At 33.8% G+C, this 19,998-nt stretch overlaps 2 protein-coding genes across 2 annotated transcripts in view; one reads left to right on the top strand and one right to left on the bottom strand.

The window, feature by feature from the left end:
• Window positions 1–2,815: 2,815 nt before the first annotated feature.
• Window positions 2,816–8,967, bottom strand: LOC149898874 (epithelial serine protease-like). Its single transcript, XM_090114411.1, has 8 exons — window positions 8,884–8,967; window positions 8,400–8,454; window positions 6,860–7,022; window positions 6,191–6,360; window positions 5,736–5,837; window positions 4,703–4,842; window positions 3,843–3,960; window positions 2,816–3,474 (listed from the first exon to the last, which is right to left on the bottom strand). Exons 1-8 carry the CDS (start codon window positions 8,923–8,925, stop codon window positions 2,879–2,881), a joined length of 1,386 nt encoding a protein of 461 aa, XP_089970537.1. The 5' UTR covers window positions 8,926–8,967; the 3' UTR covers window positions 2,816–2,878.
• Window positions 8,968–16,951: 7,984 nt separating this feature from the next.
• The window catches only part of LIMK1 (LIM domain kinase 1), a 50,774-nt gene continuing 47,727 nt past the window's right edge, over window positions 16,952–19,998 (top strand). Inside the window, exon 1 of the mRNA XM_090114604.1 lies at window positions 16,952–17,065. Within this exon, the coding sequence (XP_089970730.1) occupies window positions 17,044–17,065 (22 nt within the window). The 5' untranslated portion in view covers window positions 16,952–17,043. The remainder of the gene's footprint in view (window positions 17,066–19,998) is intronic.

Raw genomic sequence — 19,998 nt, forward strand, 5'->3', positions numbered from 1 at the left:
TAAGCTGGCGTGGACGATTTTCTAGCAAACCGGTTTCAAAATTAACTCTACTTCCGGTTTCTATTTTGTTGCTGGCTCTGTACACTGTGCCGGTGAACTATGTGAGGAGCAACAAATTTTTTTTTATGTTTCACTACCGAAAATCGGCAGTTAAGCTGGCGTGGACGATTTTCTAGCAAACCGGTTTCAAAATTAACTCTACTTCCGGTTTCTATTTTGTTGCTGGCTCTGTACACTGTGCCGGTGAACGATGTGAGGAGCAACAAATTTTTTTTTTATGTTTCACTACCGAAAATCGACAGTTAAGCTGGCGTGGACGATTTTCTAGCAAACCGGTTTCAAAATTAACTCTACTTCCGGTTTCTATTTTGTTGCTGGCTCTGTACACTGTGCCGGTGAACGATGTGAGGAGCAACAAATTTTTTTTATGTTTCACTACCGAAAATCGGCAGTTAAGCTGGCGTGGACGATTTTCTAGCAAACCGGTTTCAAAATTAACTCTACTTCCGGTTTCTATTTTGTTGCTGGCTCTGTACACTGTGCCAGTGAACGATGTGAGGAGCAACAAATTTTTTTTTTATGTTTCACTACCGAAAATCGACAGTTAAGCTGGCGTGGACGATTTTCTAGCAAACCGGTTTCAAAATTAACTCTACCTCCGGTTTCTATTTTGTTGCTGGCTCTGTACACTGTGCCAGTGAACGATGTGAGGAGCAACAAATTTTTTTTGTATGTTTCACTACCGAAAATCGACAGTTAAGTTGGCGTGGACGATTTTCTAGCAAACCGGTTTCAAAATTAACTCTACCTCCGGTTTCTATTTTGTTGCTGGCTCTGTACACTGTGCCGGTGAACGATGTGAGGAGCAACAAATTTTTTTTTATGTTTCACTACTGAAAATCGACAGTTAAGCTGGCGTGGACGATTTTCTAGCAAACCGGTTTCAAAATTAACTCTACTTCCGGTTTCTATTTTGTTGCTGGCTCTGTACACTGTGCCAGTGAACGATGTGAGGAGCAACAAATTTTTTTTTATGTTTCACTACCGAAAATCGACAGTTAAGCTGGCGTGGACGATTTTCTAGCAAACCGGTTTCAAAATTAACTCTACTTCCGGTTTCTATTTTGTTGCTGGCTCTGTACACTTTGCCAGTGAACGATGTGAGGAGCAACAAATTTTTTTTTTATGTTTCACTACCGAAAATCGACAATTAAGTTGACGTGGCCAGTGTTATTTTTGGCGCCAATGAAAAAAATTCAAGATTTTCACTGTTTTTATGCAGCAACAAATTAGCAACAAATTCATCTGCATTTTTGCAACGATCCATCCCTTTTTCCGATTTCTGCACGCTACCTTAATGTTAAGCTAGAACTGTTGCTGATTTTCAGCGAACGGGTTGAGCAACAAAATCGTCATTATAGCAACTAATTAGCAACAAATAAGCAACAAATTCTGGTGTTGTTTTTTTTTAATTTCGCTAATTTTTCATCGCCAGCTTTACGTACCTCAACTACAGAGTTTCACGCCGGTTCTTCTCTGTAGGAAACGCTTTCTAAACCGATTGTTAAGGGTAAAACTATGTTATGACGTTTTTGAAATATTTTTTTGGAATTCAAATGCTTTATAAATATAAATTTATAAAGATTAGAAAAAAATCGATCACGAGGCGGGAATCGAACCCGCATCCTTGATTCGATGTGAATCGATTGTGTTCGTAACCCAGGTCTATAATTATTTGCTGTGATTAGGTATTTGTGTATAATTTGTCAAAATTGTCAGCTGTAATGTGTAGGTACCTTTTAAAATAAATAAATAAATAGATAAATACACCTTTTTGCAACATCATTGGGACAGGTATTTTTGATATATGACGAACAGGGTCGAGGGATTAAAACCGTACAGTTTACAATGATTTAGCAATTTCGTTCACAGAAAACAACTAAATTTAATTAATCTGTGATTAAATATGTTTAAAGGCCAATTATTCAAAGCATGTAAATTATTGTTAAGTATTGTACCTTAAAATATTTGTGTTTTTTTTTTTATAAATGGCATACTTATAATAATAAACTATTCACTATCATAAAGTGATGTGTGATGACATACGCACTTAACACGTTTTTAATACCTACTGAATTAAGAAAAAAAAGATGGATTGCACTGCGGGAGTGCCGGCAGAAGTGAAAATTTGATTATTAACGTTGAGCATGTTTGATATCCATCCGTCTTACGCTTTTTCGCAGGTCACGTGTCCTGACGCGAGTTTAAGATTTTATACCCATTACAGAGAAAGTGCTCAACGCCGCTAAAGAAGTTTTCACTTCAATACATTTTTTAATCAGATACTTGCCGCCTGTCCATCTGCAAGAAAACTTCCGCAAGAAATGTTCGACAGTCTGTCTGACAGCAGCTTGCAAGTCTAATTCCGCGTTTCCACCTGCAACTAGACTTGCAAGTTGCTGTCAGACAGACTGTCGGACATTTCTTGCGGAAGTTTTCTTGCAGATGGACAGGCGGCCTTACTCTTTTCTTTCTGTCTAGTTTTTAAATAAGAGCGAAATAAAGTTAAATTAGAAAGAAATGAAGTTTTGCTAAAATTTTATGAATTATTTTCCTGTGTTCAGAAACCGACTTTGGTTAATGGTGGTTTCATTAATTTGTTCATTTTAGACACAAATAAGCAATTAATGATGAGCAATGAAAAACAATAGTTACGTTAAATATTTTAACGAAGTTTTATCTTATAAAACTAACGACATTCGTTATTGAGTCTTGGACATTGGACTTTTAGGTTATTCAAGAAATAAATCACAAACTGATCTTATGCGTTTAATTTAAAAAAATAAATAACATTTTTCAATGAACATTTACTGTAAAATTACTCAATTTGGTCCACGACCTCTCTGATTTGACCGTTCTTGCTCTTATACTTCTTCATATCGACCATAACTTTGACGCGGATTTTCAGTTTCTTCAGAATTTTGTTAACAGTTTCATCTTCATCACTTTCGTCACTTTCTTCACTTTCGTCACTTTCATCAGGTTGGCCAGTCACATCTGGGGATGCTGTTGTTGTCTGAATCGGTGTTGTTGTATTTGTTGGAGGGAATGCTGTTGTCGGGAAGGGAGTTGTAATATTTTCTGGACGGGAGGTTGTTGTAATATTTTCTGGACGGGAGGTTGTTGTAATATTTTCTGGACGGGAGGTTGTTGTAATATTTTCTGGACGGGAGGTTGTTGTAATATTTTCTGGACGGGAGGTTGTTGTAATATTTTCTGGCGGGGAGGTTGTTGTAATATTTGTTGGAGGGAATGCTGTTGTTGGGAAGGGAGTTGTTGTATTTTCTGGACGGGAGGTTGTTGTAATATTTTCTGGACGGGATGTTGTTGTTATTGGTTCATCGTCCAATCTCTCGAAGTTGATGCCAGTGACTTGTTGGTACCAGTTGTGGAAAGGTCCCGGGCGGATGAAACCTGGAAATTATTTATTGTTAACCTTATGGTCCATTACTTACGTGTTTTAGCTAACTCAAAAATTAATACAGTGAAAATAAAGCTTGTTTTTATAATATTGATTATTATCATGAAATTTTTGAAAATTATAAAAATGTCAATAGAAAAGACGGCGAGATTCCTAATCTTTAATACTGTAGACATGCAACCTATGATTTCTGGTAATTTAACTTATTATTAATTTATTATTTATATATTATAATTTTTAAATATTTATTTGTAATATATATTTTATTATATTATTATGATTATATTATATTATAATTAATAATATATATTTTTAATTTACAATATATATCTTGGGAAGGTTAGGTAACAATTTGACTTACCAGCAGGATGACCGGAATGGCATCCTCCGCTCGCAGAACCAGCTACGAAGCTGCTGATACCAATGAGTACGGGAACTCCATCATAGTCCTTGTATACTAGAGGACCACCACTGTCTCCCTGAAATTATAGAAATAAATAAATAAATCATCATCATCGTTCATTCATCCATTCATTCATTCGTCATCATCATCGTTCATTCATTCGTCATCATTATCGTTCATTCATTCATTCGTCATCATCATCGTTCAATTCATTCATTCATTCGTCATCATCATCGTTCATTAATTAATTCATTCACAGATCATCATCATCATCGAGGAATGTGCTTGTAAATAACCAATAGTATCGTTTCAAACTTCAAACTAAATGAAGCGATATGATTGGTTTTTCAAACACATTCCTCGCACAATATTGCTGGATAAGCACCCTAATATGGAAATAGGCAGGATAGAAAAGAAGGAAGAATAGCGATCATAAAATATATTTCAAATAGGAGGACAATGTAAATTATGATATCGATTATCATAAATTATGATAAGGCCTTAAAAAGCAAATGCGCCTTGTGTTTGAACGAAGCAAACATGTATAAACGGTTTTATAATTTGATTTTTTCTAGGAGGAGAATAGAATATGCAAACATAAAAAAACAAGAAAAAAATGTGAATCTAGAACTTGGCAATTAGGTTAAAAGTAAAAATAAATATTAATACAAATTCAACATCTTCACTCGTTTTTGGGAAGGTTAGTTAAAAAGTCATATGCAGCCAATTAAACTTTCCAAATTCGACTTATTAATTCGTTTTAGTTTTTTTACTGTATTTACCCTATGCGTGTTTTTTAACTGTATTTAGAAACATACCTGGCAGATAGATTGTGACGTCACGTTGTAATGGCGGGCGCAAATGGAGTTCTCATTCACAACACTACCGAATGTCCTGGTACAGGTGAACTGGGCCACACCCACTAGGTATACCCATTGGAGCATGTCGGTTGTGAAACCTGTGGGAATTATAATGCAACCACTTTAAAATGCAAATTATAATGCAACACATAAAAAATGCAAATTATAATGCAACACTTTAAAAATGCAAATTATAATGCAACACTTGAATGTAAATTATAATGCAACACTTAAAAATGCAAATTATAATGCAACACTTTAAGAATGTAAATTATAATGCAACACTTTAAAATGTAAACTATAATGCAACACTTTAAAATGCAAATTATAATGCAACACTTTAAAAATGCAAATTATAATGCAACACTTTAAAAAGGTAAATTATAATACAACACTTTAATAATGCAAATTATAATGCAACACTTCAAAAATGCAAAATATAATGCAACACTTTAAGAATGTAAATTATAATGCAACATTTTAAAAGTGCAAATATAATGCAACACTTTAAAAATGCAAATTATAATGCAACACTTTAAAAGTGCAAATTATAATGCAACACTATAAAAAAGCAAATTATGATGCTACACTTTAAGAATGCAAATTATAATGCAACACTTTAAGAATGCAAATTATAATGCAACACATTTTATTTCTAGGGTTCCGAACCCCAAAAGGAAAAAATACCCTTATAGGATAACTTTTTCGTCCGTCTGTCTGTCTGTCTTACCCTTTTTCTCAGGAACGCGTGGAGTGTCAAGCTGAAATTTATATTGAATACTCAAGTCTACGATCCTTTGAAGATCCTTTGAATCTAAGTTGTAAGCCAACGCAATCAAAAGATTTTGCAAATTTCAACATTCGCAAGGGAATCAAAACCTACAGGGTGTGTGTGTGACGTCTTCGCCCTAATTTTGTACTTTTTATAACTGTGTTTTGGAAATAAATGTATTTTCTATATTTTTTCATTCTTTTATTTATCTATCCTTACCATCAGTCCATGTCCTTCCCCATCCACTAGCGATCAGTCTGTCACCGGCGTATTCCCTGTAAGCATCGGCGGACGATTGCAGTTTGACTCTTTGTAGATTTGCTGAAACATTAGAGGTTATATTAAATATTTGTATTAAAAACTACACTTAAAATCTAACTTTAAAACCAGGGATCTGTCACTTTAATAGTTGTCTATGTGAAATACGACAAAACCAGATTAAAGAGAACCAGCGCTTAAAGTTAAACCCTGTCTAAAGTTTTTTTTGTGGTAAGACAGTAGGTAGGTACATCTTGTTAAATTCGTTTAAGATCTTTGCAACTATGTAGTTTGCATGTATTACGCGTTCATTTTTGCAGAATTGCAGAAATTTAGCTAATATTATTTGAACAAAAAAAAGTTCACTTCCTAAAGTTTTTGTAAATAACAGGGTTCAAATAATCAATTTTACTTACCAGAGAACACCATAGGATTCTGCAGTTTCACCAAGGCAACGTCATTGGGCTGAACAGCACCAGGGGAGTTGGAATTGAAAGTCGGGTAGTTGTACCATTCGAATGATTCGGACACGTATTCAGCGTTCTGCATGTGAACGAGTCCACCGAGGATGGTCACTGATCTGTAGCTGTAATATTGAACGGTGGATATTAATAAATGTCTTGAAGGTTTTTAATAGATGATCCTACCAATATATACTCAATGCGGGAGTTTGTACGTTTTTTATTTTGCTTCACGCGAAAAGTGCCGAAACGATTTTCATGACAATTGACACACGAAGATCCATATCTTGGAATAATTTGGATTAGGACATATTCAAATTCAAATTCAAATTATATTTATTTGCAAGAATGTAGTTACAAATTATAGATATTCTACCCATCGATTGGGTGTGCAAATATAGTGCATAGTATAGTTTTAAACTCAAAATCAGACAGGAAGGGGAATTATGCGGGTTTTCCTTTGAATACGCGTGCGAAGCTGCTGGCGAATTAAATAAAAGAGCGATACTTAAAGTAACTTATTAGTTAATTTTATATTAATCATAAATCATTCATATTATATACATATAGACTACCTTTTTATTTATAATATCTTTGGGTAAAGGTTAGATAAATAGTACTTACTTGGCAGTACAATGAGCAGCAGTGATCACCCATTGCTCGTGGATAGCGGAACCACCACAGCCGAGGATCCTGAACTGCTGGTCAAGGATCCTCACTGCAACCTGGTAGGGGATCTGGCCGGGAAGGGCATCCCATCCTGATACGATACGGCTGTTGGGCCCGTCTGAAATTGATTGTGCATTTTATTTAAAATTTAATTTTATTTTCTTTCTGAGTTAATCACCATTTCTGGCAAGTCTAAGCAGGAACTAGGGTTTTGGCAGTGGCTTAAATTCGATGAGGTTTTTAACTTCTGTACATCGAAGGCCTGAACTTTCGTGAAAGTTGATGGTCAACAGCTCCACTACTCAATTTCTAATTGTACGTATTTTATTAAAAAATCATATCGTCCTTATCTATAAGGATGACATGGAGTGTGTAAAATAATTTTACCACTAATGTTGTTGGGCGTGTTAGTGGACAATCCTTTTGATACGTCTTTGAAACTTATTTATCATTGTGTTATTTTTACTGTACATTAGGGGAGCGCTTGGCCACGATGTCGCCTGATGGTAAGCTGAGATATTGTGGCCTCGAATGGACCGCGCTTCCCTAGAATGTACCTGTTCACTCTCTTCTTGAAAAAGAGAAATATTTATTTACTAACGACATATCCATTTTGCGCAAAATCAAATGACGACAACAGATAATGAATAATCACAATTTAATCTTTTATCTTATAAAGAGTAATAACGTGCGACTATTTAATGGTTACTATCTAAATAAATCAGTGTTGATAACACTTTATCCTAGGAATAGTTCTGATTTCTTTTCTGTGATTAAATTTGCTTTGGCGATTAAGGAAATTGATTCCATGATAAATAGGTATTTAATATAATTGATTGTATCGATAAATTGGTTTTTGCTTTTGAAGTTCGCTGGCGCCCTTTTATTATTGGTGATTTTATATCTCTTACGCAGTTGGCTAGTCTCAATCGCGATTTGCCGCCATGTCTGAAGTTTGGTCAGGAAGATCATTATCATCGTTAATCATTATCTTATTATTCAATGGAGATTTATTAGTGGACTTTTGAAATTGCTGTTTTACAAAATAAAAGAGGGCAGAATGACTGAGCGGTATTTACATTATGTACCTATTTCATCTTTGCCTTTCTTAAGTTATGTTATAAAGATATCCGCAAAAACAAGCGGGGATTTCTTCTGTTATGAACAGAAGAAATCCCTTCATCTCCATTCCTCAACCGCACTTCGAGACGTGGCGAGGGTTGCCATCCTTTTGTTGTAGATATCCCTCCTATTAGAACACGTCGCTTCGAGTCATCTTTTTTAATAAAAACGTCTAGGGAATGGAACTCTCTCCCTAGCTCCTTATTTTCTGCATCATACAATCTGGACCTTTTCAAAGCGAGGATGAACAGACTTCTTCTAGGCATCCAAGTAAACCAAATCGCCGCTCCCCATCAAGTGGGATCGTGGTCAAACGTCTGCCTATTCATTATATAAATTATATAAATAGGTGTAATTATTTTATAGGGCTTACCTGCAGATCTCAAATTTTCAACATAAGTTGTTGATATAATCTGCTTTGATGATGCCTGAAATGAATAACATTAAATTAGAACCTTCATTGCCTTTGCCTCAGAACTTTAAAATATGGAAAAAATAACATACATTTCAAATAGATCACAAGGGTCGGATTACGCGCCAATACAAGACTGAATTCCGAATTCAACAGAATTTCAGCTGATTTTCATTCAGAGACGATCAGCACTTTTTGCGTGACAAACTCCTAGATTTTATTCTCACAGACTTTCGGGTTCAAACGGGAAGTTGAAGTGCAAAAATAGGTAATAATATTAACTAGTTTAATCGTAAATCTACACTTTGCTAAATACACTGACCGTAATAGTTTTTTTTTCGGAGACAAACATAAATTTTCTAGTGGGGGATATTCCTGACAGTAAAATAGTAAACAAGTCACGATTATTCTAATAAATAGTACTCAAATTAATATACAAACTTACCAAATGGCATAATAATGCTACAAACACTACTTTACTCCACATCTTGACTACTACTTCTTCCTTCCCGACTGGCAAACTTAAATACAAAGGATCGCAGCAATTAGCAGATAAAATTATTAATTGACTGATTAGGTTTGATTTTATTGATAAGATATTGGGTAGCACTTGGCAGTGAGATTTCAAGGAACACTACATTTCTTAGAAGCTGGTAATTGTACAAAAGATATTGTAGTTTATTGACATGAAAATATTACAGGACACAAAGATAAAGACTATAAGGTATCCAGCTACTGCAAAAGAATGAAGGCATGCCGGCGTAGAAGTGAAAACTTAGTGAAAAGTATAAAGAACTAAGTAGTAATGAAATAATAAATGTCATTTTACAGTACACGTAATGGTGCCTGGTGAAACAGTTTTTAACGTGAACTTGTGTGAGCCATCAGTGAGTCATCAACAACATTAGTGCAGGTATATGAGTACATACAAAAGTGCAGAATTCGGATTAAATACAAAAGTGGCATAAAAAAATTTATATCGTATCTCGTTCGCATAGAACATGCAAAGCATCGAAAAACCCAAACGTTACATGCGTTTCGGTTTTGTCATGCAGGAAAGGCAAAAAGAAAAAGAAAAAGTACGTTTAACAACACAAATTGATCTCATGCGTTTAATTTAGAAAACTTTAATTATTTCAACTTCAACAATGAACTTTATTTACTCAATTTGTTCAACGATCTCTTTGATTTGAATTTTGACCATTTTTGCTCTTATACTTCTTCAATATCGACCATAACTTTGACGCGTATTTTGAGTTTCTTCAGAATTTTGTTGACAGTTTCATCTTCATCACTTTCGTCACTTTCTTCACTTTCATCACTTTCATCATCTTCTGGTGATGGAGTGGTCACTTCTGGTGTTGGGTGGTCAATCCTGGTACAATTGTTGTTGAAGGAACTGTTGTTGCTGGAAGTGCTTCTGGTGTAGTTAGAGCGGGAGTTGTTGTTGTTTGTTCATCGTCCAATTCCTCGAAATCAGTGCTAGTGACTTCCTTGTACCAGGAATGAAACGGTCCTGGACGAATGAAACTTAAGTAAGAACAATTCAATTGTTGGAACTTTTTGCCGAAACACCCAAAATACACACATCAACAAAGTCCAGGGCTTGTTTAGGGATATAATGTGTTGTACGAATATATTTTAGATATTCATACGAATCTATGTAGAATTTTGTCGGTAAATGGAAGAATTATAGACAATAAGGTCTTCAATACAAAATAAATACATTTCATGATTTTCTTTTATTTTCGTTTATAATGTTAATTTTTCTCTCTATGGTGGAAACATGAGTGATAAGAATCTTCATTTCTTGTTAGAAAACTTTAAATTTTGACTCGATTTTTACCCACTTTTAAAAGGACATGTTTAATTCAAACTTTGTACAATTATCAAGTCAAGGATCAGTGACAATACAATAATTTCATGAATTTAAGCGTTTTTTTTTTAGTTTTTAAAAACTATATTGATTTTTATTAAGCTATTGCATAGCTTCTATCGCAGGCCTTCTATAGCAGCGCGCGGACCGACTCTAGAAATTCCGTAACGAAAAAACCTCACGCTCCCCACTCCGACGGGCAGAGGTGTGGCTTGAAGGCATGCTATACAATAGCTTTACCGCGGCAGTCCTCGAGTGCCACACGTGTTTTTATCTAAATTATATTTAATAGGTATACTAATTTCCGGTTGTAACTTCAGCTACTTATAAATCATAATATCTACATCTCCTGAAAGTTAAAAGGACTTGGTACAGTGTCGTGAATTTCAAAACAATATATTGATCAAGTTTCGATAAAGCTCTTCCCATTCCTAGCAGCCTGGTACAATGTTTTGAGTTACGGGACACTTTTGTAAACAAGGGTCGTGGCTTTATGTATGCTATCTCGGTAATTTTTATATACATCGAAATAATTTGTAATGTCTGAGTTTAATAATTATACCTAATATTTTATATATATTTATATTTTTGAAATTCATGTAGTTCGTGTATTTTTCCCTAGTCTACAAATTATCTTCAATGTAAGTAAATAATTTTTATTTTAAATGGCATTCTGCGATATTAATAATTAACTTGGAAACAAATAACTATACATTATTAGGTTTTACATTAATTAATTATCATTTATCATAGATTTCTCCCTTCAGCGTCACCCTGTATCATAGATCTATCCACGAATTTACAAAAAATACCTTCAGCATAATATCCATCGTCAAGAAACAAATTCAATATGAAAAGCCGCGTGGAAAGCGTCCATAAATGAACTTATATTGCATTTGTGTGCGTGTATACAATTGCACACATTTAGAGAGAATTGCAATCTCTCTGGAACGTCTGCTTTCCTGGTACCTGATGTTTTGATTTAAATCGTCATCACTACGCGGTAAACGAAACAAAATTATATTCGGCGGAGGTTAGGACTTGATGCATCATCATCACTACATAGTATAAAACAAAGTCGCTTTCTCTGTCCCTATGTCCCTTTGTACGCTTAAATCTTTGAAACTACGCAACGGATTTTGATGCGGTTTTTTTTAATAGATAAAGTGATTCAAGAGGAAGGTTTATATGTATAATAACACCCATTAAATAGTAGAGAAGTACTGTTATTTTTGAGGTTTCTATTGTGATGTCATAAAAAATTACATTTTTTCCGCTTACATTGCAAACGCAAGCTGAACCCTACTAGTTTTATCAAAATAATGTACTAAGTATTATACACATTGAAAAGGTCTACAGAAAAGTCCGCGATGGTATATGTCTATCTCTTATGGATAACCCACAATAACTTTTTTGTCATTTACTTTTTACGACAAATAATGGCTAATTTTCGAAGCGATTTTAACCAATACAGCATTAATCCTTAACCAAATTAATACCTTGAATACATTAGATCTATATGACCCTTTACGCCGTATGATTTAAGTGAATATTTTCGAAGATATTACAGATTTAAAAATAGCGGGACGTAGCGTTTGCGGCGGTACCGGCCGGCCGCCCGGCTATATATTTTATACCCGTGCGAAGCCGGGGCGGGTCGCTAGTCATCTTATAAAAAGTTTCATTAAAATCGGTTCACTTAGTCACAGTAGCTATCGAAAGTTCTGTTAGATGAACTAAAAAAAATACAATCGAATTGAGAACCTCCCCCTTTTCTTAAACTAGCTTTCCGCCCGCGGCTTCGCCCCTCTTTTTTAGAGTATAAGTTGTATACGTAGTATATTATTATTAGTCTGTGGTATAAGTGTTCTTTGCTTCGCTCGCTTTTTTAAAGAAAAACCCGCATAGTTCCCGTTCTCGTGGGATTTCCGGGATAAAACCTATCCTAGCTATCCTATAATCCAAGTTACCCTCTATATGTGTGCTAAATTTCATTGTAGTCGGTTCAATAGCTTTTTCGTGAAAAAGTAACAAACATACACACCTACACATACATATACATACATCGATATAGGAAGTAGGATCCGACTGAAAATTGAATTGAAAAACTTTAACGACTGCGATTTAATTACCTATTTATCCCGACAACAAACAAATAAAGAAAATGTTTATTATTAATAATGTGACTTACCTTCTGTTTTCAAGTTTTCAATGTAGTCCTCAGATATAATCTGCTTTGCTGATGCCTAAAACAAACAAAACATTCAATTATAACTTTTGTAATCTCATTCATCGCGAAAAATACGCAAAAATTGTGCAGTGTGCAGCTTAGAAAGTTGATCATCTTTTTAGTCACTTTCAAGTGTTGTTTAGCACTTTTTCTGTAATGGGTAAAAAATCTTAAACTCGCGTCAGGACACGTGATCTGATCGAAAAAGCGATTCCAAAATATCAAACATGCTCAACGTTAATAATCAAGTTTTCACTTCTGCTGGCACTCCCGGAGTGCAACCCGTCTTTTTTAAATGTACATAATATTTGCATGCTTACATTCTCATAAACCTTTGCGTCTACACAGTACGGTCTACTTATTAACGCGTTGATAAAATTGTATCTTATGTTGGTTTCATTTAAAATGTATTTTTTAATCCACAAATACCTATATTAGGTACCTACCTAAGTATATCCACAGTATCTTTAACGTTTTAACAATTATTACAGTACTTACCCGATTTTGTAGCTATCACTCCATTGGCGTAAAATATTTCAACTCAATATTTATTTCTGATCATTTGTTTGATTTTCTAAATTAAACCGAAAATAAATAATGTTGAAATGGCCAACCACTTGAACAACTTAATAACTTTGTCAACGTATTTAAACACATTTTGGAGGGTGCAATTATTATTCGCGTGGAGAGATTGACGTGTTGTGACGGGTTATTTTAAAAAAAGTTTGCTAAAATTACCGCCATTTTTTTTTAAATAACCCGCTCTTGTATAATTTTATGTAATAGCAACATTAAACCTAAAAGTTATTTTTTAATTAATATCATCACTCTGTTATCTATGATTTTTTTCGAAATTCGAAAAAAAGAAAATCCTTTCTAAGCTTGCGAATAAAATTCGTAGTGATAGTTAGTTCAGGATCCATCACCCATTTTTGCACTTGATTACTATCAAGCTAGTTTTCAGTGAATAGCTTTATTTTGATGAGACGCCCAATAATTTCTTATACGAAACTCTACATTGTGGTAGCTTACAGAGGTATTAAGGATAAAATATGTCGATTTGATGCTTCTCAAATATTTATTACTAACTGATTTTTTTTTTAATTTTTCATCCCCCTAAAGTTAAATAATTTCGAAAATAAACCCTGCATATTTTGTTTGTTTTGTGCGGAAATTTTAAATAGGTATTACATATTACGTTTTTCGTGGAAAACAATGAAGAAGTGAGTTGTGATAGCAGATAGATAATATCAATAGACAAGTTTATCGTCTATCTAAGATCATATAAATTAAAACGATATAAATCAGTAAACATGGAAAATAGAAAATTTAATTTCGAGAAAGACTGCATAAATGTATTTCCTATGGAGTATGGATATGTGGCGTTGCCACTTTTATTATCTATATTAATTTTATTATCTGTGGCGTCCCGAAACGGAACGCACTTGACCGAATTTCAAATAGATTCGACCCGAGGATTCGACCGTTAATTTTCTCCAGTTAATACCATTGAGATATACATATGGAGACGACACCGCCTACATCACTTATGTTCCGTAAAAAAACCGTTTATATACGCCATATGGCGTATGTTGAGCGGTTTTTTTTAATGGTTTTAAAGTGAAACGCATCAAATGTGCCTTCGTGTGTGTCACGATATTGCACAAATAATACAAATAATACGGAAAAGTGCAAAGGAATAACTTTCATCGGTAAGTACCTAACTAGATAATAATTTTTAAAACTTAGTTAGAGCAAAAAAATGGCGCATAGATTTTGTTCGTGGTGTCTCCTCCATACGTAGTAATATTATCTCAATGGTTAATACGCCAAATAATACGCACATGCACAGAGCTATTAGTTAATACCAAGACACAACTTTTATTTTACATGGGTAACAAAACCCCAATATGTAAATATTATATAATAAATACTAGAGACACAGACTAATAATAATATACTACGTATACAACTAGAGACTAAATTTTCTTGAGAACGGGAAGAAAATAAAGAGTTTGACAGTTGAAGAGGTCTTGGTGTTGGTAACTCATCTATCCTGCTAGTATTATAAAGCTCAAGGATTTGTTTGTTTGCTTGAACGCGCCAGGCGCAGGCCATTTATCGAGGAAGGCTATAGGCGATAGAATATCATCACGTTATCGTTAAGACTATTAGAACCAGAGCAATGCGGGTACAACCACGGCACAGTATTACAATTTATTTATTATAATAGTGCAACTGTGACCACGGGGTGCGAATTTACAAAGCATAACTATTAGACTACTAGTGGTCCGCCCCTTCTTCGCCCGTGGTACATATTTAGTATCCAATGTCCTTCTCCTGACTCTATGTGCTCTAAACTACCTCCCTGCCAATTTTCAGCTAAATCGGTTCAGCCGTTCTTGAGTTATAAGTGGAGTTACTAACACGACTTTCTTATAAACATGAACATAGTTAGATTAGAGATTCTCTAATAGATGAGCTTTTGTGTATGCATATTACTCGACAAAACCTAATCTATCTAAACGTGACTCGAAAGGATTAGCTTTTGCCGAGATATTTTCAAACATTACATACGAAAAAACCGCTTTGTCAATTCGCCCACGGGGCTCAGGTATTTTTTTAGGGAAGCGCTTGACCACAATCTCGCCTGATGGAAAGCTAAGATGCGGTCTAAGATGGTACGTACCTACGTACGTACTTCAGGTAGTTAATAAAAATATAAAAAGAAGACTATTATATTATATTAGATGTATTTTACCACATTTGTTTACCTACTGTGTGTAAAATTATTGTCCTATAATATGTATTTATTAACTGTTATCTTATAAATATTTTGATTTGCTGTGACGATTCAACGATCTGTTCAAACTATGTTGGCCATTTCATGAAATGCGACCATTTCGTGAAATGATCAATCATTTTATGAAATGAGCAAATCTACGTTAGGGCCACGACATATACTATGCGTGCCAACTAAGAATAGGACCGCGCTTGCTGCCAACTTCACACGAAAACTGTCAAATTAGTACTGCCAGCAAAAATGTGCGAAAAAGAATTTTCATATATGTAGTTAATTATTTTTTATTGTTCATGATTATATTTAATTATTGTATAATCGTCATATTCATTAAAAAATACTATTTATTGAATTTCACTGATGGATTATGGATAAATTAATTATACAGGTGTGGAAACAGTATTCATAAAAAGTTAACATTTTCATAGTTAATGCGGAGATAGCAGTGACAGCGACAGCAATGAAGATTCAGAATACGACGACGATGACGCTGTGTTAAGTGGTGTAGAGGAAATATTATCCGATTGATAAAAACTGAAATAATATATACCTATGTTTTTTTTTATATACGTGCTTTTATTTTCAAATGCTACTCATTCATAATAAATTTAGCGTGAAATGTATTAGAAATACCAACAAAGCGTACATTAACTTTATTGATTTTTTTGCACACCATACGCTTTGGTAATGAAGTTAGCGCGTATTACTGAACAATATGGCGTCTTGACAGTCCTATTCTTATTTGGCACGCAAAGTACATACAAATCGGTGTCGTGTTTGTAATATTATGTAAAAAGAAAACATATATATTATGGTATTATATATTATGGTTTGCGATTTACGAAAAGAATAGAATTAACTTTATCGTATTTTTGCTGTGCACAGTGCAGTGCCATAGTGCCAATATTTTTGTATTTCTAGCAGATAATATTTTTACTTTATTCATAAAAAATATCAAGATAATCCGTATAGTTAGTTAGAAATTTTTAATAATATCATATTACTAATGCTATTCATTAGAATGATAACTTGAATCGATATTATCGCATTTTATTTTGGTTGATAAGATTTATTTTTGATCAAGATAATTTTTAGCTGGCAAAATTTTATCAATATTTTTCATTGCCACCTTATCCAAAAAAAAAACGATTGTCTTTTAACTCATTACAATTTTTAAACTAGAGGTTACGAAAAAACTACTAAAATCATATTTGAAAATATGAGCATTTCTGCTTGCATAATGTCAAGTAATGAAATTCAAATCTATTCTATAAGTATTATAATAAAAATGAATCACCAAATGTAATGTAAATAAGCGCAAAACTAGAGAACGGCTGAACCGATTTCGTTAATTCTTTTTTATATGCCTTGAAGTACGAGGATAGTTCTAATGGAGAGAAAACGCAGAATGTACCACAGGAGTAGCCGGGGCGGACCGCTAGTTTCAAAAATAATAACCTGAATATTAAAAGTTTACCATAGAGTAAAGCTAAGCGAGAATCTAGTATCCGCTCAAGTATCCGGATATTGAAAAAGTGATCTGACAAACATTTGGCAGATGTCAATATCTCACTACTGTATAATGTATTGTCTATGCTTATTAGTCATTCACGTCAATCGTAGGAATTATGGACCTTTAGCGTGCGATTTAGGTGCTTTTCCATTTATTTTTTTATGAAAAATATATTCCAGCAATGCCATGGAGGGTTCTGATACAAAAGGTGAGTGTTTTCAAAATATCCATGATCTATTTTTGGCCTTAGACAATTCCGTTTCGAAATAATCAAATGTTTTGTATCGTGACATTGGGCTTGTGTGGGCGATTCTTGTTTTGCGTTTAAATTATCTTTTGTTGTGGCTTAGTAATCAAAAGGATATAAAATTTATTGAATTTAAATGAGATATATTTCCGTGCCTTCGCACAAGTAAATCTGCAAATGATTCAATTCTATCGAAAAACTTTACGTAGATTCTATCGAAAAACTTTACGTAGATTCTTATTAGAATAATGTTTGAAATTAAAAATGTTCCTTTATTTAAAAAGCTTGAATTTTAAAATTTGTTCCTACTTGAAGGTTTTTCGTTTTTTTTTTCAATATACATACATATGTATCAGATTTTAGATATGGAATAGTAAGCAATAATGATAATTCTCATCTTATCTTATATATAAAATTCTCGTGTCACAATGTTAGTCTGCATACTCCTCCGAAACGGGTGGACCGATTCTCATGAAATTTTCTGTGCATATCGGGTAAGTCTGAGAATCGGCCAACATCTATTTTTCATATGTACCACGGGCGAAGCCGGGGCGGGCCGCTAGTTATATATAAATCTCGTGTCACAATGTTTGTCCTCAATGGACTCATAAACCACTTAACCGATTATAATAAAATTCGCACACCATGTGCAGTTCGATACAACTTGAGAGATAGGATAGTTTAAACATGTAGGTACCATGGGCGAAGCCGGGGCGGACCGCTAGTATTATATAATTATTGATTGATTTGAACAGGAAAATGTTAAGATCAAGGTTGATAATATATACTTTAATAATGCAAAACAAGATAATTACTGTTTTTAAATTCATTCATAATGTTTTGCTTCTGTATCTTGATTATGCGTATTAAGTATGATCTATATTTAAAAAATTTAATACTTATAATATCTGAAAATGTCTATTTAACTTTGCAGATATTTAAAAATTTGTATTATCTCTATATCAAGTCTATCAATATTATCTCCATAAGAAATCAAATAATAAATTTTGGCTGACCCTGGCTTGCTGGGCTTGGCCCTGCCTTCAAAGCCAGAGGCTGTGGATTCGATTCCCACCCGGGGCAAATATTTGTGTGATGAACATAGATGTTTGCTCTGTGTCTGGGTGTTAATTATCTATATTAACTTATTAAGTATACATTTAAAATTATGTATATGTATGTTTATCAGCCATCTGGTTTTCATAACCATCAGATTGTGCCGTGTATGAAAATTGTCCTGAAATATTTATTTATTATTTATTAATAATGTCACAGTCATCTTGTTGAATCTGCTAATTGATTGAATGACTGAAGGACACCTTGGTATGTAATGTTCAACAACTTGACTGAACGTCATTTAGCATAGTCGTTAGTTGGGATAAGGTGGTGGGTTAGGTTTGTTGTTTTTTTATACTGAAAAAGATCCCCGCGAAGCAGGGATCAGCTTGCAACAGTTCTTGTTGACATTTGAAAAAAATGTTTAATGAGTTGACACTGAAATTGTATCTATTATTCTGCAAAATTAGTTATTATTTTAAATTATAAAAGAAAAGGTTCTATGTTCCACTGCATATACTTCGTTCTTCTACTACTATATTCATTCTTAATATTGTTTTTTTTTCTAATTCTATTTTTTATTAAATTTTTATGCCTGTGTTTATATTAACTTTTATTAAATTTTTTAGTGTGATTTCATACATCACACATATTAAATTTTTCTTGATTAATCTGTGAGTATACAAACGACAATAATTCCTAAAGAAAATGTAAATAAAAACATGTGGTTTGTATTACACAATGACTATAGATTCCTTATACATATAATGGGATGATTGCAATTTATGGCTATATTAGATTAATCACATAGTTACTTATGAGACAAGCTATAATTAATAAATACATAAATAATATCATTGTTTGGTATGTTTTATATTTATAATCCTTATCACAATGAATGTGCGCTAATACGATTTTTAAGGTTCCACACTGAAAGGATAAAATGGGACTTTGTTGTCTGCCTTTCTGTCTCCAGGCTGTATTTCTGTTGCCGCTATAACGACAAATACTAAAACTTAAATATCAAAGCCCAAAGGGTGTCCCCATAGTACGGAATGGCCGGTTTTGATATATGATATTTTTTTACATATTACGTTACTCGATTTATGAGAAAAACCCTCATAGTTCCCGTTCCTGGGGAATTCCGGGATAAAGAGTAGCCTATGACTTGTTCTGGGTCTTCAGCTACCTACATACCAAATTTCATTGTAAACGGTTCAGTAGTATTTGCATGAAAGAATAACAAACATCCATCCATCCATGCTCACAAACTTTCACATTTTATAATATTAGTAAGGGTGGATTAACACAATCACTATTAATTCCCAAACGAAATAAGCTATAATATAAAAATTATAAGCTTATAAGCTTATCTTAATATCTTAATCTTATCTTAATACTATTATAAAGGCGAAAGTTTGTATGGATGTATGGATGTATGGATGTATGGATGTATGGATGTTTGTTACTCTTTCACGTAAAATCTACTGAACCGATTACAGTGAAATTTAGCACACATATAGAGGGTAACTTGGATTAACACATAGGATAGTTTTTATCCCGGAAATCCCACGGGAACGGGAACTATGCGGGTTTTCCTTTGCAAACGCGGGCGAAGCCGCGGGCGGAAATCTAGTATATTATAAAGGCGAAAGTTTGTAAGGATGTATGGATGTATGGATGTTTGTTACTCTTTCACATAAAAACTACTGAACCGATTACAATGAAATTTAGCACACATATAGAGGGTAACTTGGATTAACACATAGGATAGTTTTTATCCCGGAAATCCCACGGGAACGGGAACTATGCGGGTTTTCCTTTGCAAACGCGGGCGA

Source organism: Colias eurytheme, chromosome 21, assembly GCF_061535395.1.
Source record: "Colias eurytheme isolate Ceu_HAF_F1 chromosome 21, ilColEury1 Martin Lab GWU primary, whole genome shotgun sequence".
NCBI classification, from domain to species: domain Eukaryota; kingdom Metazoa; phylum Arthropoda; class Insecta; order Lepidoptera; family Pieridae; genus Colias; species Colias eurytheme.